Genomic DNA, 17,882 nt, shown 5'->3' with positions numbered 1-17,882 from the left:
AAAAAAAAAAGGAGCTTCCTTCTGTTGGCAGTTCTCATTAATATAGTACCATAATTGCCATCGTGAATAAAATTTACCTACCTCTTTCAATTTAGCAAAGTACAAGTGATTCTGTCAACACTTTCAATCAGAAAAATTAAAGGAATGAAAGTCTTGAAGGAACCAGATTAAATATGAGTTAAAGTTCACAATTACGACTTTTCAAATGAAATAGGTGCATTTCACTTCTAATATAGCAGTAAAGCTGAAAGTTGCAAGACCAAAAGGACATAGTAGAATGGCAAGAGGAAATGGCAATGAGCCAGTAGTAGGCAAGGGAGAACTTCTGGTCCTTTGGAAAAACGGAGTCAGTAAAGCCCTCATTAAGTCTTTTTACCTTTTGACATATGAATTGACTTATGTTGTACGTCACTGATTTCCTTTACTACTATGTTAACCATGAACAGAAAGAGTTTTGAAATGAAGGTTGTCAAAGTAGAGTCAGGGAAGCTATTAATATTATTGCCATAATTTAGGCAATGTCTGTGAGATCAGAGCAATGGATAAGAGGAGTCAGTTTCTTGAATCAGTTGTGAAAGTATTGCCAGGTAATCCCATGAAGTTTGAGCTCTAAATAGTTCCCACAAAGCATCTGCAGAAGTTGTTGAAGAGCATGCAAAGACATCAATCAAATCTTTGTCAAAGATATCCCTATTTGACTGCTTTTCAACCAGCTCCCCAGCATGCCTGTGGGTACCCCCTTCCACATCATGAGAGAAATTAATGAAACTTAAAATATCTCACTTTCATTCACCATGCCAGGCTTAAACATCACTCACTGCATTGCTGAACTGGACAGGTAGAAGGGCATGTGAGTTTTGTGTTAATAGATACTAGAGCTTTTTCCTCTCAACAGAAGTAGCAATCCTCACAGACTTTTGGAGCTCATTAGGGGCACCAAAGAACTCTGATTTCCAAGAAAGAGTCCTTTTGGTTTTTATGAAGTCACAAGTAGATGATACTGAAATTTTTAGGATAATCAAATTTACTTTATTGCTTCTACAGTTCCTCTTCTAAGTTCCTAGCCTCTTGCTTGTCTTTGCAGCTTACAAGCAGCAGCATCTTCCCCTTCATTCTTTCAGTTTAGTTTTGGTATGTCCTATTGGTGGAATTTGGTGAGCAATAGAAGACAAATCCCTTGAGTCAGCTTGCTGTTTATCAATGCAGCACGCATTTGCCCTATGTTTGTTTACGCAGTTGTTCTCTAAGAACTGAGGTTCCAAAGATTAATTAAACACAAGTTTGGCGTTTTAGAAATCCAAGCTTAATAAGAATGCAAATCAGTGTGGCAGCTCACAAAAAGCTACTCAGACAAATAAGATAGAAAAGCTGAAAGCTACCTTTTGATTGGAAAAGGCATAGAAATTCAGAAAAAGGAATGCCTTAAAAGCTCTGGGAAGGCAGAGCAGTGAGACAGGTGAAGCAGCTGGGAAGGCTGTGTGATGGTGGGGCCAGATGGTGACCCTTTTGTAGAATAAAAAGAGAATGGTTGAGAAAGAACTGCAGCCAGGGCAGCAGAGTCTTTAATGCCATGAAAGAACCTAACATTCAACCCTGGGTGGCAGCCTGTCTTAAAGGTCAAGATCTTGTACTCTGATATGAAAGATGCCTTACCAATAACTGCTTCACTACTAACTCACTATAGGTGTATCAAGTTGTGATCAGCGCTATTGTTTCAAGAGGAACGGGCAAAAAAAAAGTAATCTGTGAAAATCATAGTGGTTTAGGAAACACTAGGATATAGAACCAAAGTGAAAATGGAGGAAATGAAAGGGAAAGAAGATGGATTTCAGAACATTAGGAGGTAGGGAATTCTAGAGTGTGGCTTTGGCTGTAGTCTGGATAAAAGGTAGGAGAAACACAGGCTGAGAAGAAAGCAAACTGAACATAATACAGTTCTGTCAGCATGGAGTTTGAGTACCTCTGAAATATATGGGAAACTTATAGGAAAAATATAGATGGAAGATTTAGAAAAGGTTCCCGGCTGTGCATAACATCTGTGGCTCAATAGCAGAGTTGGTCTATGTATATGATTAAAGACACAGAAATTCTGCAAAACTAATAGAAAAATATGCAAAATAACAAATACATAAATTCACAACTTCCTAAATTATGCAATGTAACTGATAACTATGATTCATGATTCAACAAAACTTTGAAATCTAAGTTCCACAGTGTTGGGAAGCCCCTCCTTATTCACCAATGTGTTACACATCAGACTCTGACAAATGAAGGAAGGGTTACCAGGAAATAGATCCCCTTCTCAAGTGTATTTGCTACACAACTGCTATACAGAAACAGGGTGGGGATTGTGACTTTCCCCGCACTCTCTTTAATAGCCACACAGTTGACTTGGTCTCTCAGCTCTTTAACTCTGAACACAGTATTTCTTTCTGTAAGTAATGGCCTCATCTGAAGGTAATTCACAAAGCCATTAGTTTTGTGGATAGCAACTGTTCTTCCTCATCCTAGTGAACATTTTTGTATGATGTTGACAAAATAGAAACACAATTTAAGGAAATAGTTACAGCCAACAAAACATAAGCATGCACTTATCATAAGGTTGCCCTAAGTTAGAACTCTTTATTCATGCCCTGGGTTAGAACTCTCTGCTCTCAGGCATATCCAATATCTCAGCATAAAAATGTCTGATTGTCAACAGTAACAAGCAGCAGTCTTGTCTGCCTAGCTGATGTCATCAGCGCACAGAAAACCCAGGTGGTACATTGTCCTCTTGTTTGCTGCTGATGTGATTTTTATGAATGAAAATAATCTCTACTAATCAGTCAACAGAAGGTTTTTTTTCAATCCTGCCATGAATCAGATACTGTCTCCATCCTGAAGGACTTATAAAGAAGTATGAAGTACCTTGCCTTTAGGTAAAGGTTATTTCCTGGACAGACAAGCTACTGTAAGCATCTTAGGAAAAGGACATATGACTACCACCTAATTGTTTCACTTCCCCTGAATATATGGACTGAACACTGACCACAGTGGATGCTGGTACATTTAAAATTGGTGTGTTCACAGGGTAAATTATGAGTAGAGCATTCAAGGAACAAGACTTTGTGGGTCTTAAAATAAATGAGTTATATTTAATATGTATGGAGAATAGAGGGCATGCTGATCATGAGATTGGCAGAATCAAAGGGAAAAAATTGAGGAACACATATGGAAGGTCAACAGTGAGTTCAACAAGAGCCAACAGAGGAATAAAGCAAGGTGCCTTCCCACAGCATAAGCTCTAATTTCATTTTTATGTAATAAAAGAAAAATTGAGTGCCTTCGTGTGATTGATCACCAACAAGGGAGCCATAGAGCTGACTTGGCATTTATCCACCACCTTGGCACAAGCAGAAATATAAGATTGATACAGAAGTAGTCTGCCCAAGTGTCTGTTCACAATTCCATATGAAAGGGGAAAATAGACCAAAGCATCAAAGCATATGCTATAAGAACATATGCTATTGACAACATTTTTATATGATAGCTATAAGAATTTGCAATTTTAGTAAACTTTTACTAGCTTTCTCGTGCTAAATAAAACAACAGTAAAACAAAGCATAGAAAAAATAATAGCATACTCCTCGCAGGTGGAGAAAAAACTAGCTTGTTATAAGTGGGGCAACAAATTTTATATATATAATATAATTTGTATATACTAAAACACACACATATACATATACATCATATACATATATTCCTTTGTTACTAGGACATAGTGGCAGCCCATACATCTATGATTACCTTACTTTGCACTCAGAAATCTGTAGGTTCTTATTAGCAAATGATTGACTGTTTGTAGAATTCCGTGGACAACATAATGAAGCAAAGCTCAAGTTAGCACTTGTTCTCACATGATGTCAAAGGTCAGGTGTCATTAAATATTCATCCACTCATTCATTCATTTAGCAATTGTTAGATGAGTGGATAAAGTTCCCTGTTCCTATTCTGTTTTCTATTGTATTGTCCACACTAGGCAGAGCAGAGTGTTCAGTAAATGTTTATAGCTGGTGTAGTTCACATAACCACACTGATTCCTCTCTCAAACTCTAAGAATGCAAGTACCATGGAAAGAGAAGTGGTGCTGTCCCACTCATGTATTATCTAGAGAGGATGTCACACTTTAACAAGTAGGATCAGACTTGTAGAACTCTAACTCTAATATGTCCTGAAGTTTCTAGTACACTTTGCTCTAGCAAATGAAGGATGCCCTGCAGAAGTGATCTTGAAGTGAAATCTGAAGGATGAATGGAACGTAGTTCAACAAAAAGTAGTGGTACTTTATACAAAGGTCTTGGCAAGGCACAAGGACTTCCTGCTATCTATAAGTGAGGGCAGAAAGCTGGTAAAGTAAAAATATGTGAGGATAGCTTTTCCAGAGTTCCAGAATTATAAATATTAGAAAAATTATACAGCCAAGAACATGTATTATTTGAAGCTAATGAAATATAAATTGGACTAACAAAACTGATGGGTTTGTAATTGGCATAGGTTGAAGTTACAACTGGAAAGCTCTTTGCTCATTTGCGATATAAAAGTTTGACTAAACAAAGCAGAAATTATTATAATCAAAAGAATTGAGTGTGTAATTTTGAATTTGAATTATATAGCCTTGATCCTTGTCAATTATACCAGTAAAATTACAATGTTACTAAATCACACATCACTAATTAACCCTCAAACAGGGATTAGTAAATGTGTCAATGTAACACCATGAAGGTAGTTTAGGTGTACCAATGTAGAACAGTAGTGACCTTAATATACCTACCAAACATTTCATTCAACTGTTGTTTAAAACCAAGTTTCAAAACATATTCTTAATTGCTTTGGTTCCCATAAGAGAATTCATGCAGAGTAAAGTAAGGCTAAGACTATACAAAGAACAACCATACATGTTTTGTGTGTTTAGAACATACAGAGCAAGCAGCACATGCTTCACTTTCTATAGCTATGATGGAGTGCTGGGCCAGAGAAATTGATAGTATTCAGTCAACTCATTTAGTGTTTTCTTTGGCACTTATTATTACAACATTTGCCACAATATCTGACTCCAGATACATCTATCTTCATTAATCTGTCCTACCTAGGTATCCTGAGGCATAAAATATAATGCAGGCACATGTGTTGGTTCCCACTTTCATTCAGTGAGATGCTCACTGATCAGCAGATTGGTGGCAAAATTCCACTGAGGTTTTCTGTTCCAGTAATTGGGCAAGATTCATAAAGTTTAATAGAACAAAAATCTTTGTGTGCCTGCTACTGACTGCTGATTTGAAAAGAATTCCAGTTCTGAGTTATACAGTGCTCATTGAGTAGCATTGTCTCATAATTCATAGGTATCTTGTTTTCTTAGTTCATCTTCATGACCTTCAGGGGCCACTGCCAGTATTCTTGTAACAGGCATGTGATTAATTGCAGGGATTCAGAGCTTATAAATGCCTTGCGCCAGAGCTTATAACTACCAGTGTAGACCTCAGAGCTAAAATAGGGTGAAGACTATTTATGGGCTTGCCAATAAGAAAATAACTGATTCATTTTCCATTTGTTGAAATATCTAAATTGGGAAAAAAAGTATTTTTCTGGTGGAGAAGAAATAAAAGTTTCTATATTTTTAGAGCTCTTAGGGGTGTGTAAGGATGGAATTGCAAATAAAGTATATCTAAATGTTTTCAGCATTTCAAATATTGAGATGAGTAAAAATACTCTATTACAAAAAGCAATATAGCTTGATCCAGATATAATTTCCATTAATGAGCATCTACACATCAGCTGAAGATTCCAGAACAAAACACTGCCCTGACTATTACAAATTTTCTATCTTGAAAGTACAACCGTGAAGTTTTCTTTAATCAATTAGTCATAAATGTCATGAGCATAACTTTTGAATTTATACATTGATTATTTTTCCTTCCTTATGCTTTTTTTGTCTGTTGCAGGGAGGCATCCAATCTGACATATACAGATATTTTCTAGGGTCCAGCCTCAGTATGGAGGGCATAGAGAATCCATAAAGTCCCTTTCCATACTGTATCAGAACAGGTTTAAGAGTGATGGGAGGCTCAGGCAGAGCAGGCAAGATACTTCTGCCATGTTCTTGTGAAGAATAGCAGGTGGGAGAACATAAAAAGAAGGGGCAGCAGAGACAATGATGAATAAAACTAGAACATGGCTACTGCAATAAGGGTCCTCGGGGAGGCAGGCTGAGACTATCCACAGATGGGAGATCAAGGGACCTAGGGGAAGGCAGGCTGAGACTATCCACAGATAGAACAAGGGACCCGGGGGGGAGGCAGGCTGAGACTGTCCACAGATAGGAGAAAAAGGGACCCAGGGTGAGGCAGGCTGAAACTGTTCATGCATAGGACACTGGAATCTGTAGAGACTAGAAAAGATCAAGAGCCCAAAAGACAGGTAAGAAAGCCATACAAATTTGGGGAAGCCAGATGTAGTGAATGAGAATCAGAAAACTTACTGAAAATATATAAATGCAGGACACTAAATTTAAACTAAATGTGCACCCAACCCAACTTCAATTAGGTCCTAAGTAGACCACATTATGGTATAGGAATGTGTTTGGTGGGGGAGACAATATTTGGGGGTTTGTTATTGCTGGTTTTGGTAGGCAGAGGGTATGGTTTGCTGTTGCTTGTTTTGGTTTTGTCTTCTTTTTAGTCAAGTTCATACTCTGAACCCTTAGCCAAGTAGTATGACTAAAGGTATGAGCTATTAAATCCCCTGGCACCAGAGAAATAAAATAAAGAAAAAATCTGTGCAGCAAGAGAAATGTCTTGGCTAACTGTCTTTAAAACATTATCTGCTAATTTTTGTAACCATATACATAGGAGCCTAAGGCTCAAGTTTCAGATGGCCAGAGTCAGTCTACTTTGACAGTCAATATTTTAGGGAGCAGTAGTGAAAGTGGAAAGAGAATAAAGTGAGGACACTTTGGACATGGGTGAAAAATCATCTCCAAAGTACAAAGCAATTTCCTAGAGGACAGTCACTGAATAGCAAGCATCTAACCCCCTACTTAAGGCATTTGTCAGTAATATAAAGGGAGGTCAAAGCCAAATTGTAGCTTTCTCCAACAAATCTTGGTACGGTCGCAGAAAAGGCAGAAAGTCCTGTTGAACCCATGCTAAGCTCAAGGCTATGCCAAGAGTTTGCTAAATGGTATGCTGAGAAACTATTAATAATGCATCTATGCTTGGGAAGGAAAGGGAGGGACTGATAGAACATAAAGGCAGTCAGTGAAAAGCCACACTGGTAATTGCTGTATGGGTCTTCTAGGATGCTGGGCTAGAGAAACAAACATACAAGAAGGGGTGGTCAACAAACAGTGTCAAGACTGCACACAGTTCAGGCTGCAGGAGTGATACTAATCGTTGAGATCACAGCCTGGGTGTTATCCTAAGAGAGTGACTAACAAGGATTTGAGAAAACTATCAATTATGGGCATGGGTTGCTCTTTTGTTCAATTCAGATGGGCCTTCAAGGGGCATTCCCATGAAACAGTTGCTTTGGGAGGAGCAGAAAACAAAAGGGATAAGGAAGTTCAGATTGGGGCTTCCAGTATCTCAGTGTTCCAAGCTCAGTGCTATTGTTCAAATACCAACAGCAGGAAGGAAGTCTGTGCCAGCCAGAGACCAGCAAACAGGCTTAGGATGACCAGATGGTAAAAGTAAGCATGAAAAATGCAGAAAGTAGGGCTCCTCATGACTACAGGCCACAGGGAGAGGACACAGAGTAAACACAGGACAGCGTAACATATTCTATATGATCTGAGACTTGTAGTTACTGGGTCGTGTAAGACTTTACAAACAGGAGTAAGCACACTGACTTAGCTCCTCATAGCAGTGAACTTAGAGGCTGGAAGATGTAAATGGCTGGCATTTTTAGAGAAAGTAAAACCAGTTCACATTATGAGATGAGAATATATTTGTTATAATTTTCATTCTTAAATTTAGACTCTTGAAAGGTCAATTAATTTGAAGTCTAAGTGGATGGTAGCCTATAAAGTGGTATGTCTGAAACCAGAATTGTGTCCCTGACCAAGCCAGGAAATCCAAACATAACTCCCAAGAGGACTACTCTGCATTATTAGTTCCCTGTTCTGGAATATAACAGCGTCTTAATACATACTAAAGGAATTTGTCAAAGAAGTAAAAACCAAATTCTGGCATATGACCTCTACCTGAAAAACCATGTACATGTGAAGAACTACCTGTCACTTTCCCCAGGATGATTCCCTGCTCCTAAACTTAGTCACCATAGTTCACATAGCTTTAAGATCAGGCTAGCCTTCCTCATATGATAGTTATAACTTGGGGTACATGCATTTGCTTCTTTAGGCATGGGACTCTGTGAAATGAAAATTAACACTTACTCACCAAATACTGAACACTAAGTGTTTTGAACATGTATAAACCATTTTCCACAAAGGTTCATTTTTCAGGAGTTTAATCTAGGAATGACAGTGCCAAGAGATGAGTGAACCTTTAAGAGATAGAGTCTGACTGGAGATAATTAAGACACTGAAGGTCTTGCCCTTAACAGAAATTAATGTAGTTCTTACATGGGGAGTAGCTAGTTCCAGGAGAGCAAGCTTCTGTAGAGAGAGCTAGCTTGTATTTTTCCTTTCTTCATGCTACAGTTAGTTCTTTTGCTGTCCTCTGCTAAGTTGTAATACAGCCAGAAAGATGTTGATTAAATGGAGGCCATAGCCAACCAAATTGGGGGCTTAGTAAACCTCTTTACTTAATAAAATTCCAGCCCCTGGGTATTTGCTGTAACAATAGCATTGGACTTAAGCATAAACTCTTAGAAGTCTCCCCATGTGGGTGGTACACCTGTCATCACCTAGAACTGAGGAAGAAGCTGAGCCAAGAAAGGGACAGCTTGAATCTGCCTGTCCCCAAACCCAACTCTTCAATGTCACTGCAACTACCTATCTATGATGACACCTCTCTCAATGATTGATTAAAATGTGTTAGAGAAAATAATCTGTGGAAAAACAGCTTGATGGGGCTTGAGCTGAGTGGTTAGAGTTCGCCCAACATGCACAGAACCTTGACTTGGTCTCCAGCATCATATAAATTAAATATGGTTGCACAAGCCCAGAGTGTCAGAAATTCAAAGTCATCCTTGGCTACCCAGTGAGTTTGATGAGTTTGATAGAAGAGCCACTGTGTCTGAAAGAGGGTTAGATTTTTTTTTCCTTTGGAAACATCTAACTGGGAACATTACCTGCCCACTGGTGTAGACTTTTGTTCTGTTCCTATGACTCTGATAATTATTTCTAGTCCAAGTGTGGAAACAGATTAAACCAACCCTGCTTCCTTATAACAACTCTACTATATTTAAAGATGAGTATCTGTGGCAGCCATTCTTCCCACTCTTGACCATGTGAGTCACCTTAACCATTTCTGCTCTAGAACTACCCCCAAAAGGGCTGCATACATTCACCTTGTTGAGGATATCTTAGCACTTGGGAATTATAGGAAGCAAAATTTTGTCATTCATGTATGACATGCTAGCATCTGTAGAAAAGAACATTCAAAAGAATCAAACACAGGACAACCCCATCACTATCTGATTGTGTTCTCGGGTGCTGTCATATCTTCTTCTGTAGAGGAGATATCCGAGTGAATGGAGTCACAGTGAATACCAAGCTCATTCTTGACTTAAATTCCCAAGTTTATTCACTGCTTCCTTCTGTCTCCAGACTTCTGGGCTTGATCTGGGCACATAAGACTCTCACATAAGTGAGATTCTTCAAACTTCCACCTTCTGAGAACTGGCCAGATTTCCAGAATCTTTAGATCTCTTGCTATGCTAATTTTACCATTTCACATACTGGCTTCCTTCCCCACTTCATGTCATCTTTTCCCCTATTCATCAATATACTCATCTGATTATTTAAATGGATATATTAAACTCATAAACATTAAAATATTCACAAGAGCTTATAGATTAAAGTATTTTAATTAATTATGAATCAGTTACACTTTCTCAGCAATGCCTTTCATGATTACCACTAGAATACCTATTTGTTCACTCAACAATTTACTGAAATATAACATCATTTTCTTCCTATATATTACTGAGAGTGAATGAATTAAAACAAAGTATTAAATTTTTATGAGCATGTTAGTGGAATTGATTCTGAAATAAAACAGAGAAGAATAAAATTAATGTAACCTTGAAACAGGCCCAGACCCTATGGAGGTGACCTTTCTGTCTCCAAAGAAATTACCTGGAGAGGTTAGACAATCTCAAGTCATGTCGTACATCACAACTGAGAGAATCATAAGTGGGCTTTTCATCAAGCGCTGAACAATTTCAGCCATCCAATTTTGTGTATCGGGGTTTCAAATGTGGGCTATGAAATTCATGAATAAAACATTTGCCACTTGTGAGAGCCAAAGGGCTTGTAATAAAGCAAGTGTGTTGTTAAATAAAAGGTTTAAGTAAAAGTGGAAGAAAGTTTCTTAAGCTGAAGGTAATCTTCTTTTGTGAGGTGCAGATTTTAGATGTTACCCAACAAAACTGAAAGGGTAAAGAGTGAAAAACAATTTAAGCACCAATGATCAGAGCATTCACAAAAAAACAAAGTCATTTGTGAAAAAAACAAAAACAAAAACAAAAACAAAGCCCCTGGCACATATGCAGCAGAGGATTGTCTTGTCTGGCTTCAGTGTAGAGAATTCACCTAATCCTACAGAAACTTGATGCCCCAAGGGAGGGAGATGAGGGGGGAGTACACTCTGAGAGGGGAGGGAGATAGGGTAAAGAACTCTGGAGATCATGAGGGGGCAACATTTGGGATGTAAATAAATAAAATAATTAATTTTTAAAAACAACAACTTTTACTAGCCCCTATGGGGTATGTATTAAGCAACATTCTTAGTACTATTATAAAATCATATCAATCATTTCTGAAAATGTTGAAGATGTTCTACATTCTACAGTAATACATATCCAGAATTTGAATTATTTATGTAAAATAAAGACCTATAGGATACTCATATGCATATTTGCTTTTACTTTTACTGAATCCTGAAATTATATATGTACTAAGAAATGCTTTAAAATAAATTTCTGTATGATTTTTGTCAGTAGAAGCCTAATTTGTATATCACTTCTCAGATCTATGAGCCCACAATCACCTAGGTTTCTCAGCAGAAGGATCAGGGAGGGAGAAAACTCAAGCAACCTGACCTAAATAGAGAAGTAACTCCTTCAGGTCACTGTAAGGCTAGAGAGCATCTCACACAATGGCAACCTCTGCAGGTCACTGTAAGGCTAGAAAGTACCTGACACGAGGGCAGCATCTACATCATCATCAAGAACAACAGTTCTTTGATGATGAAATGAAGAGATGGGAATTCAAAGGCTAGAACTATGACTATCACACCACAGTTCTGCAATGCTCTGTGCCCACAGGCATTTTGTATATGGTGCTCAGACACACAATAAGAACATAATGTGTGTGAAGAGCCACAGTGTGGGTACACGTCTGTGTTTAAAACAGTAGTGCCTTGGCTTTCAAATGCTGATGCCACTTGGGTTGGCTCAGCACTTAAAAGTAATGACTGCTTTTCCTGAGGACCCAGGTTCAATTGCCACCATTCATTGAGGCTCATTAACTATCCTTACCAATTCCAGGAGATCTGATGCCCCCTTCTGGCCTCCACAGGCACTGCATACATATGGTGCACAGAAATACATGCAAGTAGAACACCCATACTTATAATAATAAATAAAAGTTAAATCTTTTAAGAAGAAAAGCTTAAGTTATGTGAAGAATAAACTTACCAAGTAATTAACAGAAATAATTAATGATATGGAAGATAACCAAACTATATAAAAGAAATAGATTAAGATGTCTGGGTAAAAGAGTACACATGGTGGGACTAATGGCTCCAGCAGCATATGTATAGCAGAGGATGGCCAAATCGGTCATCAATGGGAGGAGAAGCTCTTGGCCCTGTGAAGGTTCTATGCCCCAGTGTAAGGGAATGCCAGAGCCAGTAAGCAGGAGAGGGTGGAGTGGTGAGCAAGGGGGAGGGGGAAGGAAACAGGGGTTTGTTTTTGTTTCTGTTTTTGTTTTTTACTTATATTTTCTTTTTTCTTTTTGGAGGGGAACCTAGGAAAGGAGATATTATATGACATGTAAATAAAAAAAACATCTAACAAAAAAAAGTCTGGGTAATAGGTCTTAAGTTTTATAATAATTGTTCTGATTGACTCCAGATAATGATAGGTCTGTGCTTTCCCTCTATACTGGGTTTTTTTTTTTTTTTGGAGGTGTGTTAAACATGAAATTACTTAGCTTAAAAATAGATTCTTAAATAAAAGCTAAAGATTCAAGAAATAACATCTAATATCTATGATCAGAGAAGACTGACTCGGTTTGTCTTGCCTCTCTTTCTCTCTGCCTCTCACCCAGCCTGAAGTTTTGGATCAAATACAGAATTTGAGGGAATTATGGATGGATAACAATGCATTGCAAGTGCTGCCTGGGGTACGTAAGCTTTGCCATGCACGTGTTCTGACTTGCTGAAGGTTGATTATGTTTTTAATTGTTAATCCCACATCTGCATTCCCAGTACTTGAAATTAACACATTTTAGGGCCTTGAGCACTAAGTGCTTCTCACAAGTTTGTCTTTAATTGTCTATGTCTTTTGTAACTTGCAAAAAGAAAAAAGCTGAGATTTCTGTTGATATCCATTATCCTACTCAGTGGATTTTAAAAGCTGATAAGTTCACAGTTGTGTTCTTAATATGCATTTCATTTCACAAAAGCAGCCTTATTTTTACAGGTACAGCTTGTCTTTCCTCTTGCTAGTAGAATTCTTCACAAATGAAATGGCTTTCTCTGTTTGGTTCTTGTTCTGTAGAACCCACTAACAACTTTGAAAAATCACAAGGATCACACAGTATCCAATAAAAACAACCAGAGCCAGGTAGTTCCTGTGAGAGAGTGGTTCTATTATACCTCCCTGGGCAGGTTCAACTGTTGGAGTTGAAGTCCCATCTAGTGAGAGAATGGTTTCCAGTAACAGCTTTGCTACATGCACTGGAAAGAGTGTGTGCTTATACATCCAACAGACCAAGCCCCCACTTCCTGCCTTTCCTGGACACCTCAGCACACACATCACTTAACTAAGGGTCCAGGCTAGTGGAGGAAATTGTTTTTCAGCCAAGACTGAAGCTTCAATATTTCCTCAAAGCAAATTTTTCTCTGCCATACACACTTGTCTATTCCAGTCATATCCAAAATATCAGGGGTAAAAGCCTGATTAAGGATAAGAGGCATTAAGGATCCAAAAGGAGTTCTGTGCCTCCTGGATATTCAGACAGTCACTGGTATCTCCTAACTCAGACGTGTTCCAGATTAGTCTTTTCAATCGTGAACACGCCCTCATAATTAGGCATAAAGGTACCCCAAGAAATGATTCATAAATAGCTAAGATTGAGCATTGTTTCCTGGCCAACACAATATTTCCAACCTATCCTAGATTAATACCAAGCTGTCCATAACTTGGAATTTCTCTCAAGGAATCTGCCTTGCCAGAGCTAGCAACAGAGGTCAAACACATTCCTTAGGGCAATAGATAGTTCACAATAGTCAGAAATGTTTTATATACTAAAGAGTAAATAAAAGCTTCCCTCACTCAAGGACATTAGCTAGAAGTGTTAGGTGAGAACCTCCTAGTCATTGCCTCCAACAGAACCAGAAAATTAGCATAGGAATACCAAAATAGCCTCAACATGGAGGGCTCCATTCCTCTTCCTCCTGCTTCACACCTGGCTACCAGACCCCACTGACCTTGATATGCGGTCACTTGCCTACGTGACCTCAGTCTTGTGCCTCTTGCTGTAACCACCGCCCGCCTACATGACTCCTGTCATCTGCCCTGCTTGCTATATGGTATTTAAGCCTGAATTTCACCTTGCACAAATACATTCAGATTCACACACCCTTGTGTCTTGAGTCTGTCTGTCATCTGCCGACTTATTGCCCACCTGACCAAAATTCTCATCCCGTGGAAATTGGGGTCCCCACAACGAACCCAGTCCATGGCATTTCTCTTCTTTTGAATTTACTTTAAATTATTTCAGAGGTAAGATGCTTAACATATTTGTTCTCTCTAAATAAGCATGAGACCATAGAAAAGGAGATATATCGGGGAAATAAAGGACTTTTTTTTTTTAATTTGGGAGGACTACATCTATAGCATCACAGGCATAAACTGGGAAGTTTGTACATCTCATGCTTATTGATTTATACAAGACAGTTTACTAGTATGATCAGAAACTATGTCAGTATCAGAGCACAGAGGTCATATAGCCAACTCCCTCAATTGTATTGTTTGGGAGACTCACATAATGATAACTCCAGAAATGAAAATGTATGAGTTTAAACAGTTTGTTATTTGTTTGTTTGTTTGTTTTTGGATTTTCAGACAAAGGTGTCTCTGTGTAACCCTGTCTATTCAGGAACTAGCTCAGTAGACCAGCCTGGCTTTGAACTCTTCTGAGATTCTCCTGCTCCTGCCTCTCAAGCACCAGGATGAAAGTTGTGGACCCCACATCTGACCTAAGCAGTTTTTTACTAGTCTCCTGTTCTGATATTTTATTGCAGTCTGTTGTTTGCTTGTTAAATTTTTATCATAGGTAAATATATAGAGAAAGCCGTAGTCTGTTCATGTCTGAGTCATAAGACGTTTCAGACATCTACAGACAATCTTAGAACTTATCCCTGTGAATGAAGGGAAACCAGTGTATGTACAGTCCTAGAGAATGAAGATAAAACAACTCTTAATTCCTGAACAGAGTTGGGAAATTCAGAATGTTACCTAGCTGCAAGTTTTCACCAGCTTCTTGAATATATTCATTTACGAAAAGCTGCTTACTCTGCATTTACTGTGCATGAGGCAATGCTTAACTAAGCTTATTCATTCTTTGGGTCCTCAAAGAAACCCTATGAGTAGGTCCAGTCTAGCTCAGGTCACAGAACCATTGAGCCCTGGTCTGAAAATCAGAGCAGCTGCTTTTGTACAGTAGTGTCTGACCTCACAGTGTATTTGTATGTCAGTGTGTTCTCTGGAGCCTGTGGAAGGTACAGGTGAGAGTCAGAGTCACTGGGCCTTCTGTAGTGGTGATATTTGCAGAATCCAAAGGTGTAAATGAGTAAAAGATGATATGAATGATATGAACAATCTTTCTAGCCTGTCTCTTTCAAAAATTTTGTATCTAATCCACTAGCTCAGCTGTAGTCCATGGCTAATTTTATTTAGTATGCTTTAATTTGACGTTTTGCTATGCCCTGCATGTGAGTTCTACATTCCTCACAGTTTAAGTAGCCTCAGCTATCCAGGTCTACATGACTTTGGCAGCCTGCTCATGTCCAGTCCAACCTGTCAATCAGTCCCAAAGATGAATAACCTTAGTGTTTACTGTGGAGGGAAACCAAATCCACTCTTTCCTTTGCTCATGCACCCTAACATATTAAGTTAATATACTTTTAGAAGTCTAGACTCAGGGGTTGGAGAGATGGTTCAATGGTCAAGAGCTCTGGTCACTTTCTTCCAGAGATCCTGAATTCAATTTCCAGCAACATGATGGCTCACAACCATCTGGAATGAGTTGATGCCCTCTGTAGACAGTGTACTCACATACATAGTCCAGACTCTTGCTTTCTACTCATTTTCCATAACTCTGAGAGGCAAATAGAATGATCAAGTATTTCCTCTTTTACAAAGCTCTGTCTTACAGCTATCGACCAAATAGCCCATAAACTTATATTGTTTCTAAATAGCATCTTCTAAATGGCATCTTCCTCATCTTGTGATTTCCACTCTTTCTTCTGTCATTCACTTGTGGATCCCTCTGCACCTAGAGTAGTGCTGAAGCAAGAAAACTCTTCCCAAGGGTTGGAGACCTTTGCTGCAGGAAAGGGTGCCTTTAGAAGGTGTTTGAGAGACTCAAAAATAGACACCCAAGTGTTGTTTCAATTCCAGGAAATGTTTAGAAACTGCATAGCAAATGCTGGTCAGTGCTGAAAAGAGCAAGACAGCATTGAGAGCACCTTCAAAGATGGAAAAAAAACTCCCAATAAAAAGATAGTAGTAGGACTACAATGCAAAAGCAGAGAGGATTCTTTATCCCCAGGCAAAGAGAAAGTTAACATGCTCATACCTCATGGGAGGGATGTGATAATAAAGTGGCAGCTTTTGTCAAATGTCATTCTTCTGAGTGCAGGACATACAACCTGCAACGTTCTTTTCCTCCATTCTGGAAGGCTAGCTCCCTCAATTGTCTGCTTCTACCCAGCTTCACAGTGACCTAAAGAGGCAGGATGAGGCCCTGAGTTAATGAGAGGCATTGGGGACAGGATGACATTTTGTCCAGTCCAGGTAAAGTTCCATTTCAGTGCCAAGCATCTTTGTTGGGGCAACCTGAAAAGGTCACATAAAAAGTATGTGCTTGTGTGTATTCTTCAAGAATGAAGAACTTTCTCTATTCTCCAACTTCTAGAAACACTGCATGCAGCTTCCCTGGCCTCTTCAGATTCCCTTTTTTAATGAGAGCCTCTTTACTCAAAAACAAAACACCATTCTGTTCCTCTAATAACCCACAAAGGCAAGATGCAAAGGCCCACCCCTTAGCCCCTTCTCAGACACCTGTGGGTTATGGGAAAAGAACTGCTAGGAAGCTTTGTTGAGGACTTTCTCACAACTCTCTTATAGGTCAAGATGTCCAGGTCTGCTTCCTTCCTTCCCTGCCTTTCCTGTCCTCCATGGCTGATTCTCAGAGGACTCCATCCTGATTTTCAGTCATTGCCTTTTCTTCCTAGGGAACTTCATCCACAACCTTAAGCTCCAAATATTAGTCCCTGTTAGAAGGCTACTGTGGACACTGGCTCTAAGATGGGTTGGAAAATCTGCTTTCTTGGTAGGCACAGGAAAAGGCATAGGGAAAGACAGGGATGGGGGTCACTGTAGCTGGTCTGATTGCAAATTGATTATATGAAAATAGGTTTAAAAATATATAAAACCCCTTAGCTTAGTGCCAATCAACTTGATTAATTTTTGTTGGTTTATTTATACTCTGTCAAATAAGTACAAACAAATGGTAAGGTGCCCATAGGTGGATCAAACGAGTAAACTGCCAAGCAAGCCAAATGTGAGCAAGACTGTGAGCCTCTACATCTGTATTAGTCAGGTACTGTCAGAACCTCTCAGGAGATAGCTATATTAGACTGGCTTGTCCTTCCTTCAGTCTCTGCTCCATAGTTAGGCTCTGCAACTCCTTCTGTGGGTATTTTGTTCCCCCTTTTAAGAAGGAATGAAATGTCCACATTTTGGTCTTCCTTCTTCTTGAGATTTTTTGTGGTTTGTGGGTTGTTCTTCCTGTATTCTGAATTTCTGCGCTAATAACCACTTATTAGAGAGTGTATACCATGTGTGTTCTTTTGTGAATGGGTTACCTCACTCAGGATGATATTCTCCAGATCCATCCATTTCCCTAAGAATTTCATAAATTCATTGTTTTTAATAGCTGAGTACTACTCCATTGTGTATATGTACCACAATTTCTGTATTCATTCCTCTGTTGAAGGACATCTGGGTTGTTTCCAGTTTCTGGCTATTATAAATAAGGCTGCTATGAACATGGTGGAGCATGTGTCCTTATTACATGTTGGAGCATCTTCTGGGTATATGCCCAGGGGTGGTATAGCTGGGTCCTCCGGTAGAACTATTTCCAATTTCTGGAGGAACCACCAAACTGATTTTCAGAGTGGTTGTACCAGCTTGCAATCCCACCAGCA

At 39.0% G+C, this 17,882-nt stretch overlaps 1 protein-coding gene across 16 annotated transcripts in view; it reads left to right on the top strand.

Annotated features, from left to right (window-relative positions):
- Lrrc7 (leucine rich repeat containing 7) overlaps window positions 1-17,882 on the top strand; it is a 483,929-nt gene that overhangs the window by 345,661 nt on the left and 120,386 nt on the right. For 15 of the 16 annotated variants that reach the window (XM_031375980.1, XM_031375979.1, XM_031375984.1 and 12 more), the window contains one exon: window positions 12,494-12,568. In XM_031375980.1, coding sequence (XP_031231840.1) covers window positions 12,494-12,568 — 75 coding nt within the window. Of the gene's footprint in view, window positions 1-12,492; window positions 12,569-17,882 lie in introns of those variants that run through there. The other variant, XM_031375990.1, reaches the window with a different exon arrangement.

Source organism: Mastomys coucha, unplaced genomic scaffold, assembly GCF_008632895.1.
Source record: "Mastomys coucha isolate ucsf_1 unplaced genomic scaffold, UCSF_Mcou_1 pScaffold16, whole genome shotgun sequence".
Classification (NCBI taxonomy): Eukaryota; Metazoa; Chordata; class Mammalia; order Rodentia; family Muridae; genus Mastomys; species Mastomys coucha.
The sequence above is the reverse complement of the archived record's forward strand: the minus strand, read 5'-3'. Positions and strand labels throughout refer to the sequence as shown.